Here is a 21,005-nt window from a genome sequence, read left to right as displayed (position 1 = left end):
AGAAGTAGAGCTCATGTCCATGCAAGCCAGGCCCAGGAAGAAGCCAGGGCTCCAGCCAACATTGGCCTAAAGAAACATAAAGAACAAACCTTTCCAGTGGACTAGAATCCAGCCTTTGTATTCACTGGCGAGGAGGAGACCCTGCAAGGCTGTAACAGTAAGTATCCATCACATCCCCTAGAAAGGATGACACCATCAGCTCCAGATAGCCATAGGCATATGTTGCTGCATGCCCAAGAGCAGAACCTGGCTCATTAACTTTCTGAGTTACCAGTGGGTTGGAACAGTTGCTGTCTTTTTTCTTTTAAAAGAGAAAATACTACAGAGAAGAAATTGTTGAACAACCTTGGCAGGGACACTTAGGGAGATTTCGGTTCTCAAATATATGACAATGGTCCTGGGGAAAAATGCCTGCCATTTGGGGTTATTCCTCTGTAGGTTCCAGTTCCCCCAAGTTCTTTAAAGTCATAACATATGTCTCATGGAAGGAATAGCAACACTCATGCAACCCAATTCTCACCATGTGAGCTGGCATCCAGTCTTTGAAGAACAGAGCTGTGACTCCGTTTTAGGCCAAAAAGCAAATGCGCAAAAGACTGGAAGGAAGAAAGTGGCAGTGTCCCAAGAGAAGAAGTTCTGTGTCTGGGCCGCAGAACTTGCCAAGGGAAAGAAAAAGTCGTTCTACTCAAGGAAGAAGGAAACATCTCACTTAAATCATCAGAAAAGGTGAGCCCATAAAAACTGATTTCATAAGAAAGACTAACACCCAAGCAACACCCACATAAGCTCCATTCAGCAGAAAGGCCTTGAAATGCATTTATTTAATCTTTTTTAATCCTAGAATCTTTTTTTTTTTTAATTAAAAAAGGATTTGGGGTCATCAGGGTACAAAACCAGCTAAGCGCACATTGCAGTTAAGATTCCAAGCACAAGAAGAAATCCAGACCAATCTCTAACTTCATCAAGTGCCAAACTAGAAGTCATAGTTACTCCTACAACAGCTATGCATTTTGCCTAGGCTTTGTGCTCAAAATGACCATTATCCACATGGGTGGATTCTAGGACACAGGCATCCAGATGCTCACAGCCAGGCAAAGAGCATGATCATGAGGCACAGTTATACAAGTATGACCATCCTGTGAGTAAACACGGTGGACTGTCCTGAGTCATGAGGCTGGTTTGACTCAATTATTTCCCCACACTGCTAACAGCACTCTCTCCCTTCCATCTGATACTGTAAGAGAGGACATCTTTATGCTCCAACACGCTAGTGATAGGGGAAGGAGAAGGTGCCTAAACACCATGCACCCATGTTTGTTACCTAACACCTTCACTTTATGACACTTATCTCTACAAGGAATGCTAAATCCATTTATTCCAAATCCTGTTTCAAGGCAAATTATCTGCACATCTGGAAGATGAAGCAACTTATCACAATGTCTTTCCCTTTCCTTCAGAAATAACATTTTCAGGCTGTGCTCGCATGTACCATTCCACCCAGGCCCCGTCGTACACAGCCACATCTGGTTTGCCACAGAGGTATGCCCCCAGAGCAATGTGGCAGGCAGTGACCCCAGAGCCACACGTAGCTACCAATGGCTTTGAGAGGTCCACCTTCTTCGCCTGGAACAGACTGCGGATCTGCTCAGAGGTCTTCTCTAAGCCAGATTCTGTGAGGAAATCAGTGAAGGGGATGTTCAGGGACCCAGGGATATGACCAGGCTCAATTCCTGGAGAAAAAGCAATACGGACAGGAATTAACCTCTACTGTCTGGGAGGAGTCCATTGCAAAACCTCTTCTCTGTTTCACTGGACAAACATTTATTTTTTGGTGTATTTTGTTAAAATAAATATTTATTTTTGTTAAAGTTTGCTTTACTAGACAACCATTACTGATTAGATGCACCGCCCTCAGGAATGATGGCTCTAACCTTCAGGTTACCACGTAGACAGAAAAACCTGTCATGAAGTTCTCTTCTTCCTCCCCTGCACCAGAGCAATCTGCTCTGCAGAGTCACTGACTGAAGCACCTTCCCAGGTTCTGAGGGGAAAGTAGTACCAGCACGTGAAGAGACTAATAAATACTTCTGAGGTGTATGAATGCTACTTTCCCCACCCCAGCCCTTCATGAGAAAGAACACGTGTCTTTCCTTGCTCCTAAGCGAGTTTTCAACTAAAAGCAGCACTAGCTAGTCAAAGGGCTAGGAAGACAGGTGGATACATACAGGATAACTGTATTTCCCTTCACTGTCTCTACAGGAGTCAAGCCTGTGGGCACCCTAAATGAAGCCCCTGCTTATGATGCCAATGTCTCAGCAGGCATATTACCATCTCGGGGCTCTGGCTCTATTCCCCGGAACCGTCCTGCAGAGCGTGCGTCCACTAGTTGGAAGCGGTGGGAATCCAAGTTATCTATGATGTCCTCATAGCTTTTCACCATAGATTTGTCCAAGGAGGCGTGGAACTCAGAGGGAACTATCTGGCTCTTTCCAGAGCTCAGCGGATTCCCCTCTCGCTGCCAGTTCTTCAGGCCACCATCTAGAAGGGAAACTGCTTCATGTCCAAAGGCCCGAAACATCCACCACACCCGGGGTGCAGAGAAGAGACCTTGGTCACTGCCATCATACACCACAACATGGGAATCATTCCCCAAACCGAGCTTCCCCACATACTCAGCAAAGTCGTCAGCCTTAGGCAGCATATGATCATATGGTGAAGTACGGTCACTGCACTGGTCAATGTCAAAGAAAACTGCACCAGGGATATGGCGCTCCTCGAATTCCCTCTTTGGGTCACGCTTCATCTTTGGCAAATACCAGGATGCATCCACGATTCTCAAGGCCAGCCCAGCTTGCTGAGACTTGATGGCTTCTGATAGCCATTTTGCAGACACCAGAGCACGGTAGAGGAGCTGCTGCGACATTGCTCACAAGTTCTGGCCAAGGTTATGTGATCTCTGGGGCTTCTCTGAACTCACCTGATTGCAAGAGGAAGAAAGCTGTAAATTAGAGACCAGCTTTATGGAAAGCAACTGGACGAAGATGTATTTTGGGGCCAAAGACTTTCTGGCCAGTGTTCATACTTAGTACACTGAAGTGCTGGCTAAGTCTACAGTGAGGGGTCAGAAGTGCTCCTGTCCCGGGAATAATGAGTTTCACAGAGCTCAGCACAAACCCTGCACTGACTGGGGGCTGCCACGGCTGAGTCCTGCCCCTGGCCCAGCTGCCCTGAGCCCACCTTGTCCCCTCCCCCCCATCCAGACACCTTCAGCTACACTAAGGGCAATGAGAGGGGAGCAGGACAGCCCCAGGGCCCTGGGAACCCCTGCTCCAGGGCCCTGGGAAACAGTCTCCAAGCGGGAGGCAGGGAGGTAGCCGTCCTTGGGGTGAGGCACAGCCCCCCAGCCGGGGGAGGGGGGGCACTGCAGGCAGAGCCCCACCGCTCTCACCCCCCCGGGAGACCATGTCAAGCCGAGGCCTTCGGTGGGCCCCGGTGGCCCTCACGCTCACTGCAGAGCGCAGCCTCCCGGGGTGACACCCCCCCCCCCGCCGCCCCGGGACACCCGCCTCGCCGAGGCTCCTCTCCGCGGAGAAGAGGGGGAAGGTGCAGGGCCAGCTGGGGCCCGGGCCGCGTCGCCCCATACCTCCGCGCTGGGGCCCAGCCGAGCCGCGCTAGCCCTCAGTCGCCGCCCGCCATAGCCGCCACCGCCTCCGGGAGACGGGAGCCAGGGCCCGCCCAGCGGGCCGGTCCCGGGCCGCACCGCCCGCCCCCGCCCGCCTCCTCGGGCCGGTCCCAGGCCGCGCCTCCCAGCAGCCACCTGCAGCGGAGGTGCTAGCGTGGCGCCGCCGCCATTTTGTGTCCCCCGGCCCGGGCTGCGCCTTCGCCCTCGCCCTCGGCGCCGCCCGGCCCCTGCCCGCGCAGCCCGCTCGGTCGGTCGGTCGGGGAAGGCCGGTGTCGCTCCTCCCCGCCCCGCTCTCCCTCTCGTCCTGCAGAAACGGGGGGGGGGGGGGGGGGGACAGCGGAGGGGCCCCGAGCTCCCTCAGCGCGCACAGCCGCTTGCGCACACGGCCGCTGCTAGGGGAAACGGAGCCGTCGGCGCCCCGCTGAGGAAAAGGAGCTTACGCGGGAGGGAGACGGCGCTGGCCCGTCCTTCCCGTGCCGACTGATTGGCCGGGGCCGGGTGCCAGGAGGCCGGGACTGCGGCCTGGCCGGCCCCGCTGCAGCCTCAGCCTCGGCCCCCGAAATGGCGTCGCAGGTGCTCCCCAGGGCGCTGGTCACCACCAAATGGCTCTCGGAGGCCATCCGGGCCCAGCGGGTTGGGCCGAGCTTGCGGGTGCTGGATGCCTCCTGGTACCCCCCTCAGGAGCGAAACGCCCGGCAGGAGTTCAGGGAGAGCCACATCCCCGGAGCCTCGTTTTTTGACATTGAGGAGTGCAGGGACAAGTCTTCCCCGTACGACTTCATGCTGCCCAGCGAGTCCCACTTCGCCGACTACGTGGGCTGCCTGGGGATCAGCAATGACACCCACGTGGTGGTGTACGATGGGGACAAGCTGGGCACCTTCTACGCCCCCCGCGCCTGGTGGATGTTCCGGGCCTTCGGGCACAGGGAGGTCTCTGTGCTGAACGGCGGCTTCAAGAACTGGGTGAAGGAGGGCCACCCCGTGACGGCAGAGGTCAGCCAGGTGGCACCGGCAGTCTTCAAGGCCACGCTGAATAAAGCCTTGCTGAAGACCTTCGAGGAGATGGTGGAGAACCTGGGATCCCGGCAGTTCCAGGTGGTGGATTCCCGCCCGGAGGGCCGATTCCGAGGAACCGAACTAGACCAAGGTAAAAAGAAAGTAGGAACGGGACCTGCCCTCTGCACCAGAGCAGAATGATTGTTGATGTCAGTCCAGGCATAACAACTCCTCTCAGCCAGTAAACACATTTTTCTGATGTACAGGCACACCTCAGCCTAACCCCTTGATTTATCTGAGTGCTAAGGGATCCACAGTTGAGCATTCAGATCCCCATGCACTCAAAGTTTTTTTTTTTTCTTGCAATTGATTGTAAAGCTGTAGGAGAAAATGATAGGGGAGAGGAAATACTGTGAAGTCTGCAGTCAGTTGGCTCCAGGATCCTCCATCCCGCACCCTGCAGAAGTTAATCAGACAGAATGCAAACATGGGACATAAGAGCTTCCAGGGGGTTGTTTAGGGTCCTATCTAACACTAACAGATGCACACAAACTATCAGTATTCATACAGGCACCTCGCTTAATGAACCAACAAAAGCCCAGGCTGTTTTTAGGCAATACTGTAACCCAAGGGATGTTTTTCTCCTTTCTCTGATTCCTAGCTAATAGAAAATTTGCTTAACTTGATCTTTGTCCTTTGGCTCTTTGCCATAAATCTAACTAGCTAAAGGAAGAAAGGCCTCAAACCTTTCCCAAACATATGTGCTGTCACCCTCTTTCTTCTGGATGCCTCAGGTAACAGAAACAAAGATTAATTTTGTTACCTTGATAGAATACTGGACATGGAGGCAGTAGGGGTGGGAGAAATACGGTGCAGTGGGGTCACCTAATAAAGCAGCACTCCTGAAATGAAATTTGAGTTGATTGTTAAAGGAGGCTGTTACTGTGAAATATAAGGCTTGGTATATTACAGAATAACCTCCCCTCCAAAACAGAGTCACAGACACAGTTTAAAAATACGGAGTTTAAAAAACAAAAACAAACCCAACTACAGTTACTTGATCTGAGTGAAATTCCATTCCATAGGAGTGGATGTGCAACAGGCTTCTCTGGTTCTGTGCCCATGCTGTGCTTCAGCCTTACAGGTGGATTTTTATTCAGTCTTGGGTGTTTTATTATGTATGTACTGCTCTACAGCCATCAAGTGTGAAAGTTTTGTCCCACAGATAACAAGCTCTGAGGTTATGATCTTGAAATAAATTCCTATGGACAAACCTCAGGACTGCTTGGCTGTGCTGGATCTGTACACATGGTTCACATAAGCATCTACTGTGAACACCCAAACACACTTGACCTGTGCTACAGAATGCAAAAGGTGGGAGAGTTAATGGGAGTGATGGAGGGGACTCTCACAAGGAAGGATGGAGAGTTAGGCTTATTGCTCATTCTGTTTCTTCGCCTACTACAGCCCATCAAAGTAAAGCTTGAGTTTTAACCTTAAGATGTGAATAAAATGCTCCTTGTTGGGAGTTGATAGACTTCACATTCTCTTTCCCGAAGTGGGAGTTGTCACCAGATGACAAATACCGCAGCCCCGACAATGTCTTGAAAACAGATTTTTCCTTTGAAATGAGTCAGCATGGAACAGTTTATTTGTGGTGGTCCAGTTTTGCTTCCTGGAGCACATCCAGCAGGATAAGCACTCCAGCTGCAGATGCTCATTCCCCAAGAGCTTGACAGCTTGCTAAACCAAGCTAGCCAATAGCTGCACAACAGCCAGCAGTGGGTAAAAGGCAGTGCTTACACCTAAAAGAACAATTTGAAATCAATGCTGATTAATTACAGAGGTCATCCAATCAGGGAGAAGAAATGCTGCATGCAATTTAGAAAAGAAGAATGGTCTTGAGGCTAAAGAACTTGCTGTGTTCTCAGGTAATTTCAGTTTAATTATTGTCTCAGCTCTTGACTTTCTAATTAAGTCAATTAATCTCTCCGCTTCCATGATCTTCATTTCTAGAAGAGAGTAATTTCAGTTCGCTCTTTGTTTGTTTTTTTAAGCTCCTTATGGTAGGAATTAGCTGCCCCTGTTTTATTTTTATGCAGCTATCTTGTGGAGGCTCAGATCTCTGTTGTGGTGTTTAAGATAAGCCATAATATAGGGTTAATTTTCAGTTGTTCAAGGAGGTTTACACAGATTGCCAGGGGATGGAAAAAGATGGATGTATCTTTATGTCAGGTCTCATAGCTCTTAAATACAGGCATTGCTTTGGATGAAAAAGAAGTTTAGGTGTTTGTGTATGGGGGAATGAGCTCCTCAGGTGTGCAGCCCTGAGCTATGTACGGAGTGGTTAAAGTGGCATGTTACTGGAGGAACTGGCAAATACAGAGCAAACGCAGGTCTAGCTCTGCTCACTAGCTGTGATTCAGCAGTGGCCAAACAGATTTCTACAACGGCCTGTTCACTCAGGCACAGTAGGGTACAGGTCCAGGAAGCCAGCTTGAATTGAGGTAATCCCACTAATCAGGGCAGATCATAAAAAATTTTTGAGGGTGCCAGTACTGATTCCCTCTGAGTATTTGGCACAGAAAACAGGGAACAGGAATTACAGGCTGAACAAATGCATACAGAAACATTGGGATTTACAGACAACTGAAAAAGGGGGACAGACAAGAAATTCATCTTTCATCTTAAAAAAAAAAAAAAAAGACAAACCCTAAGTTGCCTAATGGACTTCCAGCTATTTTTATTTCTCCTTTTCACTGGCCTCAGTGGGTTTTTCGATTATCTGTACTGCAAAAACAGGAGCCATCCCTGTCTTCCTTGCACATATACTACTCTTCAGGCTTTCCCTGTTTTCCCAGCTTTCAATTGCACCCTGCCCCACAAATACAACTTCTGCTCAGCTTGAATATTCAATGGCAGAAGTGAGAATGACATGTTGTTGCTTCTTCCCTGTCTTCTGTAAGCAGGATGTGCAGTCTGAACTGACCAGCTCCACTGTGTACATGAAGTAATACCCCGTGCATGATGTGGAGAATGAGAGACTTTATCAAAGTCTGTTTCATCTCACAGAAGTCTGCAATCCAAAGATGTTCATCTGTGTGACAAGTTTGACAAACATCAGCCACTAGGATCTGCACTGTGCTCATACCGGTTCATAAAGAATTGACTGTTCTGGCTATGCCCACAGTATTTTGACATCGGTAGCAAAGGAGTATTGATCTAACTGCCAGGGCCTTGCAGGGAGCTGGCCAGGACTGAGCTTAAAGTGTTCTTTCCAGTGAGTTTATGGTAGGTTAGGTGAGATCGTTAGTGGTCCATTCCAAGGCATATAATTTGAATGAAAGAGAAAGATAAAAAAAGGAGACAATGGAGGGGGAATTGGTTGGGAACAACTATTTGTAGTCAGCTAACTCCAAAAATGTCAGGGAGTTAAATATGGACAAGACTTTCATCTTTTTGACTTGACTTTCATCTCTCTGACTTCTTTGACTAAGAAAGTCCGCCTGGGCTTTTATCAGAAGCAAAAGGAAAATTCTAGAGAATTCTAGAGAAGAGGGGGCTCTAGTCTTAGCTAGATAAATAGCCAATGAAAAAAGACAGTGATATTTAAGCAGAGAACCTAACAGATGTGGAGAAGGGGATTAAACACTGTAGAAGATCACATATTAGAGGTTACAAAGTGTGAGGGAGGACTGCCAGAAGCCAAGCTGAGTGAGACTTGGCAAAAGGAATTAAAACACATAACAAAAGCTTTTGGAGCAAAATGAATAAAAAGAAAACAAGGGAAGAAAGAATAAATAGGGTTGTTATGGAGTTAGCAGGGTTTCAAGATGAAAGATTTTTTATGTATTCTGACTCTGCTACTGTTTTTTTCTGAGGATAAGTCTATAGAACAGGGGGAAGAATAGTAAGAAGAAAGGGAGAGAAGTGGAAAAGATCATTTCTAAACAGGGAATTAAAAAGTATCCATGTGCTCAAATTCATGAGGCAGACAATCTCCATCCCAAATACGTGTTGAAAATTGGTCATGTGATGCTGCAAGTCCATGAGGCAAGACTTTTAATAAGTAGCTCACATTAGAGTATGGTTCTGTAGGGCAAAAACACTAGCAAAGCTAGTATTTGTATTTAGGATGGGAGGTGCAGTACAATCTGGGCAGCTATTAATCTATTAGCATAGCTTTGATAGACTGAAAGACTTTCAAAAAACTTAAAGGAAAAGTATTTGAAGTGGAGGCAAAATGGAATAAAATACTTTGTTAAACTTATACTGCAACTAAGGGCTATGTTTCTTTGATAACCGAATTGATTTGCCAGTTAAGAGAAGTGAGAACATGCATGCCTGTCTGATCCTTTCTTCTGGCTGTTGCAAGCAGCTGTGGGGTAGATTTGATACATTTGGACTTATGTACTTTGTACATAATATTAAATAGGCATTAATTAATTTAGTGTGAGAAGAGGGCAAATAGCACAAGGAACTGACTGAAAGGGAGGTGAGGGCGATAAGAGCAGCCTATGCTGAAAGCAGATCTATTGGGCTGGCAGGAGTTATCAGCAGAGTCCAGTCATTGGACTTCTATGTTTTGTTTCATATTTTTGTGAATCATCAGGGCACTGAAAATAGGGCAGTGCTGCTGAAATGCTTGGCTGGCACAGCCAGCACAGCCTTGGGGAGGTTTAGATGATCATGTGGGGAGTATGGTGTGACCTTACCAACTGAAGTGATAGAAATGATAGCAAGTATAGTGCTACAGAGAGCAGGCTGAATACCTAGTTGCACTAAATACTTTGTTGCAGGTGTTTCTGTTACAAGCTGAGCTCCCACAGTTGGAAGCAACAGAAGAGAGTAAGACTTGGGTGAATTAGTTGATTGCAGGAGCCACAAATGTGATTTGGCCTTGAAAAAAGCAGTTATGAGCCTCCTGTCTATCAGTCAAGGTGCTAGGAAGCGCCACTTCCTTATTCAGAAGACTAGTGGTCACCCAGAACTGTTTCTAGGGTAGCCTAGGCAGTGAAGAGCATATCTAACCAGACCTTGTTGGGTTTAGGCTAAGGGCCTGATGGCTGATGGGAGTGCTGAGTGCTTGCCATAAATATATTGGAGTGAAACCAGAAATGAAAAAAAACTGTTTCAGCCACAAGGCAATGTTAGCTCAAGGATAAACAGTGTATGGTCTGACCACAATGCTCTTAAGTTGGAAATGAATGTTCCTCCTCATCTGAGCAGGGTGGTGCCTCAGCGGGAGGGCTCATGGCAAAGATTCAAACTGTTTCTGAGATGGATGCTTTTATGAGAGGGAGCCTATAACCTGATTACTGTAATAGCTGGGAGCAAGGCTCTGTAACTCTAGGATTCCTTCCTGGAGTTTGTAAGGGTGACTAAGTGAATCTGGCATGGAGTATCCTCTGTATTATATGACATGGGAGTGGATGTATCCTCTCCCCATTCCAGATCCCAGCTGTGTCCAGCCTTGCCTTCCAGTCCTGTGTTTCTCTGCTCTTGTCCTAGCATGGAGTGAGCTGATAAGATTTCCTCTACCACTCAAGAGCACTAGTTCTTAAGCAGTCCAGGTGATTGCAGTTATGCAGTGTCAGCTAGTTCTTTCAGCTGAACACCCGCATACGTGAATAAATGCTGTTTCCACAGAATTCCCCATTTTTCACTCACAGACCACAAGCACTGATCTTTCCGGCTCCAACAGACTTTTGAATCTTTGGAGCAAAGAAGTCTCCCTATAGGTCAGAGAAAAAAATGCTCTAAAATGAGACTGTTCTTTTCAGATCTGCTCAGCTTGTAACTGAAGATTTGTGGTCTCCAATAAGAGGGAGGGATACAACCCCCCCTATTGTAAGATGTGTGAACAGTCTAGAAAAGCGATCATGAACGTTGGGCCTGGAACAGCTAAGAAGTGAATCAGTGGCCCGGCAAGCTTCTTCCAGTAAGAACTGGGGCCCCTTAGTTCAGCTCCAGGCCTTCTTGATCTTGATACACTTCCCCTGTGCTCTAGGATGGAGGGATAGTTTAAGACCACTGCTCTGTGGTTCATAGACTCGTCTGTGTTGGTGTGATCATCATTACTGCGGCAGAGCCTAGCAGAAATCCCTCGGCAAAGTAGAGGATCAGGACCATTGACTCTGGGAAAATGACAGCTTAGCCCAGGTCTGTAACTCCTTTTCTGGTAAGATCTGCATTCTGAGAACTACAAAAAAGGTTTTCTTGCACTCCTTCTTTTCTTCCTGTTTTTCTTTTTTAAATTCTCCCTCTGTCACACAGACACTGTGTTAATGACAGTGGGTTTTGCAATTATCTGTACTGCAAAAACAGGAACTGATAAGCTGTTGTTTTCTGGAACTGGAAAAAAAACATATGGTGAAAGTACCAGTCTAAAACACTGTCTTTTTTTAACATAAACCCCTCCAAACAGAGCCAGAAGTCAGAGCAGTTGTTCTCCCAACTTTTCCCTGCAATGCTGAACACTCCTGAGGGACGCATGAGATGGCTAGTGGACAGCAGTGTCAGATTTCCAAGGCACTGGGAGTGGATGAATCAAGAGGCAAACAGGGTCCATCTGGAACAGGGAGAGCTTTTGTGAAACAGTCTCAGGGCAGCTTCTGGTGTCTCTAGGCTCTCAGTCTTTGCTCCACTGTACAAAAATCACCTACTCATGATTCCCCAAAACCTTGTCTTTCTGTTATGATGTGGTCTCCAGGAGTGATGAAACTGCAGTGTCATTATGACGCCTAAAGCCAGTCTCTGACTAAGTACACTTTAGTCATTTGGCTTTGACAAAGGTTCTATGCCCCAATCTCTCCTCTGTCTCCTGAAATCAGTTACCCTATTGACGTTTGGGGCAAATTAAAAGCTCTTAATGAAACAGAGATTACTATTTCAGTGAAACTTTCCCAGGGCAGTCTCCTTAGAAGTTCGAACCTAGCTAGGACCATTCCCTGGAATGCGTTTTCAACCTAATATTTAATGTTTCCTGCTCCATTGAGGCTTGATTCAAAGCCTGTCAAAGTCATTGGAAAAACTTCCTTTGAGTGTAATGGATTTTGAGTAAGCCTATAGTGACAGAGTTTGAATTTCAAGGGCATGATGAAAATCTCATCCATCACATTTTTATTTCTGCTTCTCTCTGAAGACTTTGTTGTTGCGATCCAACTTTCAGCTTGCCTGAAGTGGTCAGTTATATCAGCAGAAAAACAGAACCCATGCTGATTTCATCCACAGAGTAGACAAAAAGTGATACAGAATCTAAATTCTCGCTTCTCTGACCCTGTTGCCCTGGGATGCCTTCCTCAACAGTAATGTGGCTGGCTTTAAGGTTGCTTTACTTTTCTGAAATAGGATCTTAAGGTGACATAGGAAGAAACTGTGAACAGAGAACTACTTTCACAAATTTCACGCAAGCCACATTTTTTGCTTCTGAAAGCTCTGTTACACTGCTGTAGACAGCAGGCATACTTGGGAAAGGCCAGAAAATATCCTGCCGCATTTCTCTTTACACAATTCTCATTAACGTCTTTGTTAGGATCTTTTCTGTGTTGGTTCTTCGATGCTTGTCACATCAAGGTCTTCCAAGGCCTTTAAATTCCTGCTGCCCATTGCTTTCAGTGGGGTAATAGTTTTCAAAATATCCTGGAAAATTTGACCTTAGCAATGCCAAATAATCTTTATCTTCCTCTTCTTAGCGCTGTACTGCTTTGCATCTTCATCATCACCTGAAACAAATGAGTATCTTGAAAAGAGAGACTAGGAGCACCTGCAGCGATGTGTCTCTTTAATGTGTCTTTTGTAGGTGTCTCTCATCACCTACATTAACTCCTCCCTGCTAACATTTCCTTTTCCTGTCCACTCTTGCAGGCCTGGAATCTGGTCACATCCCTGGTGCTGTGAACATACCATTCCACTCATTCCTAACAGAAGCTGGCCATGAGAAGAGTCTTGAGGAGATCCAACAAATGTTCCAGGAGAAGAAAGTTGATCTCTCGAAGCCGCTGACTGCTACATGCCGCAAAGGGGTCACAGCATGCCACATTGCCTTGGCAGCCTACCTGTGTGGCAAGCCTGATGTGTCTGTTTATGATGGTTCCTGGTCAGAGTGGTTCCATCGTGCCCCACCTCAGTACAAGGTCTCTGAGTTGAAGCGCAACAAGGCCTAGAAGGAAAATTATTGCCTTGGGCAGTGAGATCTAGCAGTTCTCTCCAGCCCAGAGTACAGGGAAAGAGAGGAGGTGGAAATACAGGAAAAACATGCTAGTTTATATTTTGTCAGTTTTTCTAAGAATGATCAGTAGGGTTCTTATCCCACCTTTTAGTTTCTCATAATGAATAAAATCTGCTTCTAAGATGATGCAACTGTGAATATCTCTAATTCTTCTCTGTGGCCCATGACCTTCTTGTACTGGTTGGGAAAGGCAACTTTTTTACTTGAGGGAAAGTTGCACCCTGGAGGCTTTCAGAAATTCCTGTGTTCTGGTGAGAGCTCAGATCCATGGTGTAACACAACAGATGAAGAGTGTAAATCTAGGGCTAAAATACAGCGCTGGGTGCTGAACACTGGAGGGTCCAGCTCTTGCTCTGTCATTGACTCAATGTGAGACCTTTAGTCAGCCAACCATCTCTTCTTTTCTGCTGCGGAAAGCGTGCGCACCTTCCCCTACCTCTCTGAGGGGACTCGTTGAGCCTGTGAGAAGCATTTAGAGATGCTAAGAGGCCCAGTTATGCTAAAATGACAGTCTTGTTGATGATCATGTTTGTGTTATGAAAGCCTCCAAGAAATCCTGCTTACGTGATGACAACTTCTGGGCACAGGTGCTTTATGAGACATGAGCTTTTTAGTCTCCTTCTTGTTTTTTCAATCAACAAGGATGACCCTGATCTCTGCCATGTTTATTATGGTTCCCATGGTGACTACAGCTCACAGATAGAGGGAGGGTTGTTCCCTAGCGACTGTCTCTGGTGTTTACCCTTCATTCCACCTCCATACCTGGACTTCAGCAGGACCTGTGTGGTTGTAAGAATAGCTTTGGCATCTCATCAGAGATCATGAATCAGGTGAGAGAAGTGATAATGAAAGATGCTTTGCCTCTTGCTAAAACCTAGATCCTTTCTTCAGCATGAAAAAAAAAGAAAAGATCCAGTATTACTTTGACACTCATGGGGCTTCTCAGGCCTAGAAAATTGCTGCAATCTCCTCCTATTTTGAAGGCCAAGCCAGATGTGGAAGACATATTAGACCATTCTTGACCACGTCTAGCAACTGGTGAGAATGGCATAGCAATTCCTACAGCTGTCTGAGGAGGTCAGTACCCTGCCTGGGATGACTAGAAGTCAAGTCAGGGTGTTGGGCTAGGCTAAATATTTATTTTGTTTTTTCAGAAAAAGGAATGAAAAAGTTTAATCATTTTTAGCTCTTTGACTAAGATATGTCTTTTCTGGTATGTCTGCATATTGTCCCTTGCAAAGTTGGTTTAACTGTTATCCAGGAGGATGGTAAAATGATCCAAGAGTCCTTCCTGGCATGAAGATACCAGAATCTCAGAGTGGTACCTTGACTTTGGACAGGACCCCTAGGCTCAAAAGTAAAACAAACAATAAGCAGTGATAATAACATCAAATCCAATTGCAAACCAGAAGGTAGGAACAACAGCAGAACTTCAGTGTTGTTTTGTCTAGGAGGAACTAGGGAAATGAAAGTTATCAATGATAGGGATTTGGGAGATTAGCATGTTGCCTCTGTATGTAGAAATTCTGCTTAATTAGAAGAGGTGCACTGAAGTGAGAGAAGAGGAATTTCTACAACAGCAGATTGGAGAGAAAGTTCTTTCCATTGGATATAATAATAATAACCACCATATTTTAGTGCTATGTAGGAGGTGGGAATTAACACAGGAGTTTATTTAGGAACAAATTCATGCACTTCGATCATGTTTAAATCTTTGGTTCTTCTTTAAAAGGGGTTAAAAGCAATACCGAAAAGAAGCTGATCCTACCATATGAGCCACACACTGGCTCTCCCTCTGCATCTCTTGTAGCCCTTGTCTTTTTCTGGGAGAGGTATTTTCTCTTACTACATTTGTGCAGCATGCAGCACTGACTCTTGGAGTCAGACTGATTGAGTAAATCCAGCTTCAGGATCCCAGTATTGCATCAGACATGCTGCAGCAAAATGCTGGTGCAGCGTAAAACACAAGCTGCTGTTTCAAATCATTCCTGAGAATTCCTGGGAGTTAACTTTAAAGCAGTAGGCTTCCTGCCCTGTCAGATGTTGTCTGTTTTCCAGTAACCAGCATTAAGAGCAGAAAGTAAGCATAAATGCCATATCATGAGCTAATTCAGCAAATGCAAACATATGCCTTTACCTGATCGAGATCACATTTGTACTGCTGCCAGAGCCAGCAGGTTCACAAATCCTGTATTCACCATCGTGGGCCATGTCATCATTTGTAACCCATTATGGATTCACATGAGCTAAGCCTATAGAGTCCTACTGGGATGAGGAACACAGAACAGCAGCAGGACAGGACTGAGGATATGCAGACTTTTCTTCCGCATGGAAGAGCATAAGCTTCTTCCAAGTACAGGAGACAGGCAGAACCCAAGAGCTGGTTTTGCAAAGGCTAGGCATTGGATCAATCACATCAGCAGAGCTAACAAAGCAAAACAGGGAATAGTTGCTGCCAGAATCAGGGAAGGAACCTCACACACAACCAATCTCTCTTCCTCTGCATATTCAGCATTGTGCAGCCATTTTATGTTCGTTACCTCCTCTCCATGTTTGTCTAGCCTTACTTTAATGCACTGAAGGAATGAGCTGTTATAATTGTATAGCACATGGCAGACCTGGGAATGGAAGTCTCGACTGAAGCACCTGTAGGTGCTTCAGAATAGATAATGAAGTTTTCACTGATTTTTTTCCATTTTGGCCTGTTTCTTCACTGCTGCCTGTAAAAACCCTTGCAGCTCAGTATTCCTTAGAGGCACTGCTTGACCATGTCCTAGGCAGGCTGTTAATGTCAAATCCTGCAGGACTTCTGCACTTTTTTAATCTGAAAGGATTCTGGGTTGTAGGACCCAGTCAGGTGTGGACAGCCCTATCTTGATCTAGGGAGGCAAATTCCACATTTGCTTGAGAATAGTCCACATCTCAGAAAGATGGCCAGATGGGCAGGACTACAGTCTTCTTCATTCCCTTCTCTGAGCCTGACACAGAATTTATTTCTCTTCCAAGGAGGTGCCACTGGCCTTAACTCCCCCCACACCTGACCTGGCAAAAAGTGACTCTGTGCTGGCTGGCAGTTCATCAGGTAAGCAAGGTAGCAAAAAAACTGTCCCTTATTCAGAGCTTGCTTTGCAACATAGCTTGTGAGGGAGATTATCATTGCCTCCCTTACTTCATGATGTCCAGATTCGCATGTACCCTGTGTGAGTGAAAACTACACAGACAGGGGAGCATGGGATCCCATGTGTCTGTGGGCTGATGGGTTACAGTCCCCCTGAGAATGTGTCCTCTACTGGTGGACTTGTCTCGCTACTTCTCTGCATAAGTGCAAAAAGCCAAGGCTGGGCTGTAAACTCCTCAACAGATACCAATGCATGGCAGAGGCTGTAAGCGCACATTCACATATGTTTGGAGGGGTCACCTAAAAGTAAGAAAATATAAAGCTTTGTGTGCACATTTGACCACAAGATTTTTACCTGTACATTTCTGTGCGTGGTCATCTATTAAGAGTATTTGAGACTCCCTAGAAACCTTCATCTGGTTCAGTGGGAGCAGAAAGTTTGGTATAATGCTGCTAGGTATTTTTCTTTTCCTTCCCTCTTTGAGACCCTTGATACTTCTTTTATTATCTGACAATGACACCATGACATGTCTGGTTGTTTCCAGCTTCACTTAAGGTACTACCTATCATCAAAATAGTATCAAATTCATTGAGCTATTCCTTTTGTCTTTAAGTGGAACCTGGGGAAGGGAGGAAGGAGCATCTTCCAGCAAGCTCACGGCCCAGCAGCCGGAGAACATCCCTATGGAGTTCCAGCAGAACCTCCTGGAAGATCTCCAAAGGTTCATCAGCTCAGGGAATGGCAAAGAATTCCACATCTGTCAAATCTCAGGCATTTCCTTCTGCAAAGTGTGTTCAGAATAAAAGCCACCGCAAACAGAATCTCCAGGCCAAAACTCCCTCCATGCGGGATCTTCATTCAAGAAGACTTGAAGAGGAAGGAGGAGATACTTCTGCCACCAAAGACCTAGCGGTGGGGCATGAACTAAGAGGGAGGAACAGCAGTTTCCGCCCCTCTGCACTATCCAGGCAGAAGGAGGCAGAGGACAAACCAAGCTCAAATGCCAAAGAACCAGCAGCAGGCCAGCACCGAACACTAGGGTCTAGGGTGCCTGGATCTCCCCAGAAGACTGCCAAGGCCAGCTACAAAGAGGCCAAGGAAACCCACTGCAGATTAAGTGCCAAAGAGTCCTTAGCATCATTAGGGCAAGATGTGAAAGCAGAGGGGAAGCTTCTTCTGGAGAAGAGAAACGCCTTAATCCATGCTAACGGCAAATATAAATCTGTCAGTGCAGATGAACTTGCCAGCAGTGAAGAGGTACTGGAGGAAGCAGTTTCATGTGTCCTTTGGGGCAGGTTGAAGGCTCTTTTTATGATGTAGCAGGAGGGCTGAGTGGGTGCAATATAAGCAGTTTCTAGATGACATTTAGGGGAATAGATTTGGGCTTCACACTGAGGTGCAATGTCACATTCCACAGACAGCCTGTCCCATCTTTTTTTTTGTTTTGTTTTCCCCTCCCCCTTTCATTTATAAGGTCCCTGTAGTCAGCAACAGAGTCCCAATTCAACAAGGCAAAGCAGTGTGGTACCAGGACCCAGTCCAGGGCCAAACACCATCAGCTCTTTCTAATTTGCACCCATTTGCACCAGTGTCAGTTGGCCCATGCAGTTACAATGCCTACAGAGGCTGCTGACTCAAGGACGGACTTGGATCTGGGATATTAGTCATAGCTCAAAGGCCTATACAAGGATGGAAATGCCAGAAGGAGTTTGGTGTACTTAAGGAGTGTGAACTGAAACTGGTTCCATGTTGTTCATATTTTCAGGAACGGCAGGCTCTGTGCAAGGCAGGATTAATCATAGGGCAGAAAAGGCTCAGCGACCGCACTGAGATGCTACAAAACCCACTGACCTCTGGATCTTTTGCTGATTACTACCAGCTGGGTTTTAACCTGAGGTCAAATATCTTCCAAGGTGAGGGGATGCACATACCTATGCCTTATCTTCAAAGCTGGGCCCATCTACACTGGGCGTGGGCCCTGAGTATCTGCACTGGTTTGGGTAGAGGTCTGATGGTAGGTATCCCTCATCTACCCTTCTTGCCCCTTCCATCCATGGCACTCCTTTCTCAGGCTGTAGTGCTTGAGGAAATGAAAGTTACAGCCTCCCTTTCTACATATTCCATCCCTTTCTTTTCTCTCTTCCACTCTTTTTTGTCAAGGTGGGAGAAGTGAGGGTGTATCATGCCTCCATCCTCCATGTCCAGCACTTCCCCAATGAACAGCATTTGCAACTGAAAGTCCCCTGTTAGTTCCAATCCCATGTTACCTCCAGTTCCAATAGTGACTTTTTTTCTCATCAAAACCTTTAGAAATATGGGGTTCTGAAATGTCTTCCCTCTTTTTCCACAATCCCCAGAGATCTCTCCATTTAAGCAAATATGGGGAACAAAGCATTCATCCCATTCTTGTTGCCACTGTATCCAAGAATCTCTGAAATAAATGTCTCTTACTGAAGCTTATCATGTACCACCATGAGTCAGATTCCTTATCCTTATACAGTACGTTCCATGACAATACCTAGGAAACTTGCTGAATATTGAAAACTGCATTGTCCTGGGCTTTGTGCAGTCACACAGGAGAGAGGGATATCTTGCTCCAGGGAGCTCAAAGGCATTATCATCAAGGAGAGAGTACAATAAAAAGGAAGGTGAGAAAGAATGAGAGATGATAATAAAGCCCCCCAGATGGCTAAAAGTTGAGCTAAACAGAGAAGTCAGAGGCTAGTGAGTGGGAGCTATCTGTAAGCATCACGGCAGAAAAGGAGCTCAAGAAGGCCTTGAGTGGTAAGATAGTGCTTTTTGTGAAGCTGTACTGTTGAATAGGAAGTTACTCACATGGATGAGGGGATTCAAGAGGAGATTAAGTGGATACTTGAGTGAAGAAAGGGCACTGGGATACAAATAAAGACGATAGTGTGCAGTACCCTCTATGTGTATCTCATACTTCAGAATTAAAAGCAGATAAATTGACAAACACAGCTCCTGCCTGTGTGATGGTGAAGCTGTTATTCAGCACCTAGCCATACACCTAATAAAAGATACTAAAGTCAGCACAAACCTTTTCCTGTGCCTTTGAAATTGCTAGTGTGGCTCACCTGCTTCAATTCCAGGCCTGCAGTACAGTGGTTTCTGCATACAATTCCTCATTTGCTGTTCCTTACAGGTGGCCCACTGGAGAGCAAAAGCTTGATGAAAGATTCCTACACCCCCGATGTAATTCAGAAAGCAATCAGAGATCCCAAGAACTGGCATGGAAGGAGGACTGATGAGCTAGGTATGGCTTCTGTCAGGAAAAATGCATTGTTGAACTTCTGAGATGGGTGCTGCTTTTGCCAAGGATAAAGAATGGGTATGGGCAAATGGGGGGACTACATATTGGCATTTTCACGAGAGAGCAGCTCTACAGCTAGAAAAATCCCTGAGGAGTAATACTGTTAGAAGGGGAGCTGTATTTGAACTATGATTTGCCTTCTTTACAGGGAGATGGCATCAGAAAAATGCCCTAAATCTTAACCTGCAGAAAGCATTTGAAGAGAAATATGGGAAGAACAAAGGCAAGCCTTAGAAGAATAAGGTTAGGGATTGTAGCTTTCAGCAAGGGATCTTCTTCCTCAACCATCCAATAAACCTCCATATAAGCCTTCCGCCAATTGCTTGCTAGGTGTCAACAGCAGGTGTGTTGGTAGTGCTCTCTTCTCCTCCCAATTAGGGGGTCTTCTGGAAGCGGAATGCCAGAGAAACCTGAATGTGGAAAAAAAAATTGCTTTGTTGGTCACTGGTAAGTTGAACCTCAATGGGTTGTGAGACACACACCCTGCAGTGTAGAGGGATGCAGTGGTGAGAGGAGACCAAATAGAAATTCATCTGCTCACCACATAAGGTGGAGTAGGATGTATGAGGTAGGACCAGGAATCCCACTGGGTGACATGGAAAGTGAGGGGAGAATGAACATGGTTTTTGAATGTCACCCTCCCCGTGACCTAGCTGTAGTGCTGGGTTATTAAGTGGGACCTAGACAGGATGCCAAGGAAGGGGGACAGGTATGGGTGTGGTTGTATGTGTATGTGTGTGTATAAACTCAGGTTTGTCAGAAGATTCATGATACTTCAATGGCTGCCCCAGCAAACCAGATAGATAGAAGGGAATACAGGCATACCTCAGAGATATTGAGGGTTCGGTTCCAGATCACCGCAATAAAGCGAATATTGCAATAAAGCAAGTCACACGAATTTTTTGGTTTTCCAGTGCATATAAAAGTTATGTTTACACTATACTGTAGTTTATTAAGTGTGCAATAGCATTATGTCTAAAAAAACAATGTACATACTTTAATTAAAAAATACTTTATTGCTAAAAAATGCTAACCATCATCTGAGCCTTCAGCGAGTCATAATCTTTTTGCTGATGGAGGGTCTTGCCTCGATGTTGATGGCTGCTGACTGAGCAGGGTGGTGGTCGCTGAAGGTTGGAGTGGCTATGGCAATTTCTTAAAATAAGACAGCAGTGAAGTTTGCTGCATTGATTGACTCTTCCTTTCACGAAGGATTTCTCTGTAGCATGTGATGCTGTTTGATAGCATTTTACTCACAACAGAACTTCTTTCAAAATTAGAGTCAATCCTCTCAAACCCTGCCTCTGGTTTATCAACTAAGCTTATGTAGTATTCTAAATCCTTTGTTGTCATTTCAACAATGTTCACAGCATCTTCACTAGGAATAGATTCCATCTCAAGAAACCACTTTCTTTGCTCATCCATAAGAAGCAACTCCTCATCTGTTAAATTTTTATCATGAAATTGCAGCAATTCAGTCACATCTTCAGGCTCCACTTCTAATTCTAGTTCTCTTGCTATTTCCACCACATCTGTAGTTACTTCCTCCACTGAAGTGTTGAACCCCTCAAAGTCATCCATGAGGGTTGGAATCAACTTCTTCCAAATTCCTGTTGATGCTGGTATTTTGACCTCCTCCCATGAATC

General features: G+C 45.9%; 3 protein-coding genes across 4 annotated transcripts; 2 read left to right on the top strand and 1 right to left on the bottom strand.

Moving 5' to 3' along the window:
• Nucleotides 1-803: 803 nt before the first annotated feature.
• On the bottom strand, nt 804-3,718 carry LOC106488819 (3-mercaptopyruvate sulfurtransferase). The gene is made up of 3 exons (XM_067309416.1): nt 3,644-3,718; nt 2,329-2,977; nt 804-1,730 (listed from the first exon to the last, which is right to left on the bottom strand). Exons 2-3 carry the CDS (start codon nt 2,921-2,923, stop codon nt 1,432-1,434), a joined length of 894 nt encoding a protein of 297 aa, XP_067165517.1. The 5' UTR covers nt 2,924-2,977; nt 3,644-3,718; the 3' UTR covers nt 804-1,431.
• Nucleotides 3,719-3,829: 111 nt separating this feature from the next.
• Nucleotides 3,830-13,046, top strand: TST (thiosulfate sulfurtransferase). Of its 2 annotated transcripts, XM_067309407.1 has the most exons (3): nt 3,830-4,829; nt 6,538-6,609; nt 12,545-13,046. In XM_067309407.1, the coding sequence occupies exons 1-3, from the start codon at nt 4,244-4,246 to the stop codon at nt 12,841-12,843; spliced, it is 957 nt and encodes a 318-aa protein (XP_067165508.1). In that variant the 5' UTR covers nt 3,830-4,243; the 3' UTR covers nt 12,844-13,046. The 2 variants fall into 2 exon arrangements, with proteins under 2 accessions (XP_067165508.1, XP_013803334.1); XM_013947880.2 differs by lacking the exon at nt 6,538-6,609 and having other exon boundaries at nt 4,010-4,829.
• Nucleotides 13,047-13,674: 628 nt separating this feature from the next.
• CIMIP4 (ciliary microtubule inner protein 4) lies at nt 13,675-20,068 on the top strand. The gene is made up of 6 exons (XM_013947337.2): nt 13,675-13,738; nt 15,915-15,990; nt 16,641-17,284; nt 17,793-17,940; nt 19,191-19,301; nt 19,507-20,068. The coding sequence occupies exons 1-6, from the start codon at nt 13,730-13,732 to the stop codon at nt 19,590-19,592; spliced, it is 1,074 nt and encodes a 357-aa protein (XP_013802791.1). The 5' UTR covers nt 13,675-13,729; the 3' UTR covers nt 19,593-20,068.
• Nucleotides 20,069-21,005: the final 937 nt, after the last annotated feature.

This window comes from Apteryx mantelli, chromosome 1, assembly GCF_036417845.1.
Source record: "Apteryx mantelli isolate bAptMan1 chromosome 1, bAptMan1.hap1, whole genome shotgun sequence".
Lineage (NCBI taxonomy): Eukaryota > Metazoa > Chordata > Aves > Apterygiformes > Apterygidae > Apteryx > Apteryx mantelli.
This window is presented reverse-complemented; position numbering and strand designations above follow the sequence as displayed.

Excerpts from the sequence above, each read along its gene's own strand:
- LOC106488819 (XM_067309416.1), bottom strand. The coding sequence starts at position 2,923 with ATGTCGCAGCAGCTCCTCTACCGTGCTCTGGTGTCTGCAAAATGGCTA. Across the intron at positions 1,731-2,328 it reads AGAGCCAGAGCCCCGAGATG|GAATTGAGCCTGGTCATATC; the intron begins GTAATATGCCTG and ends CTTTTTCTCCAG.
- CIMIP4 (XM_013947337.2), top strand. Across the intron at positions 15,991-16,640 it reads GCTGGCTGGCAGTTCATCAG|TGGAACCTGGGGAAGGGAGG; the intron begins GTAAGCAAGGTA and ends TTTGTCTTTAAG. Across the intron at positions 17,285-17,792 it reads AACTTGCCAGCAGTGAAGAG|GAACGGCAGGCTCTGTGCAA; the intron begins GTACTGGAGGAA and ends TCATATTTTCAG.
- TST (XM_067309407.1), top strand. The coding sequence starts at position 4,244 with ATGGCGTCGCAGGTGCTCCCCAGGGCGCTGGTCACCACCAAATGGCTC. Across the intron at positions 4,830-6,537 it reads AGGAACCGAACTAGACCAAG|GGAGAAGAAATGCTGCATGC; the intron begins GTAAAAAGAAAG and ends TCATCCAATCAG. Across the intron at positions 6,610-12,544 it reads AGAACTTGCTGTGTTCTCAG|GCCTGGAATCTGGTCACATC; the intron begins GTAATTTCAGTT and ends CCACTCTTGCAG.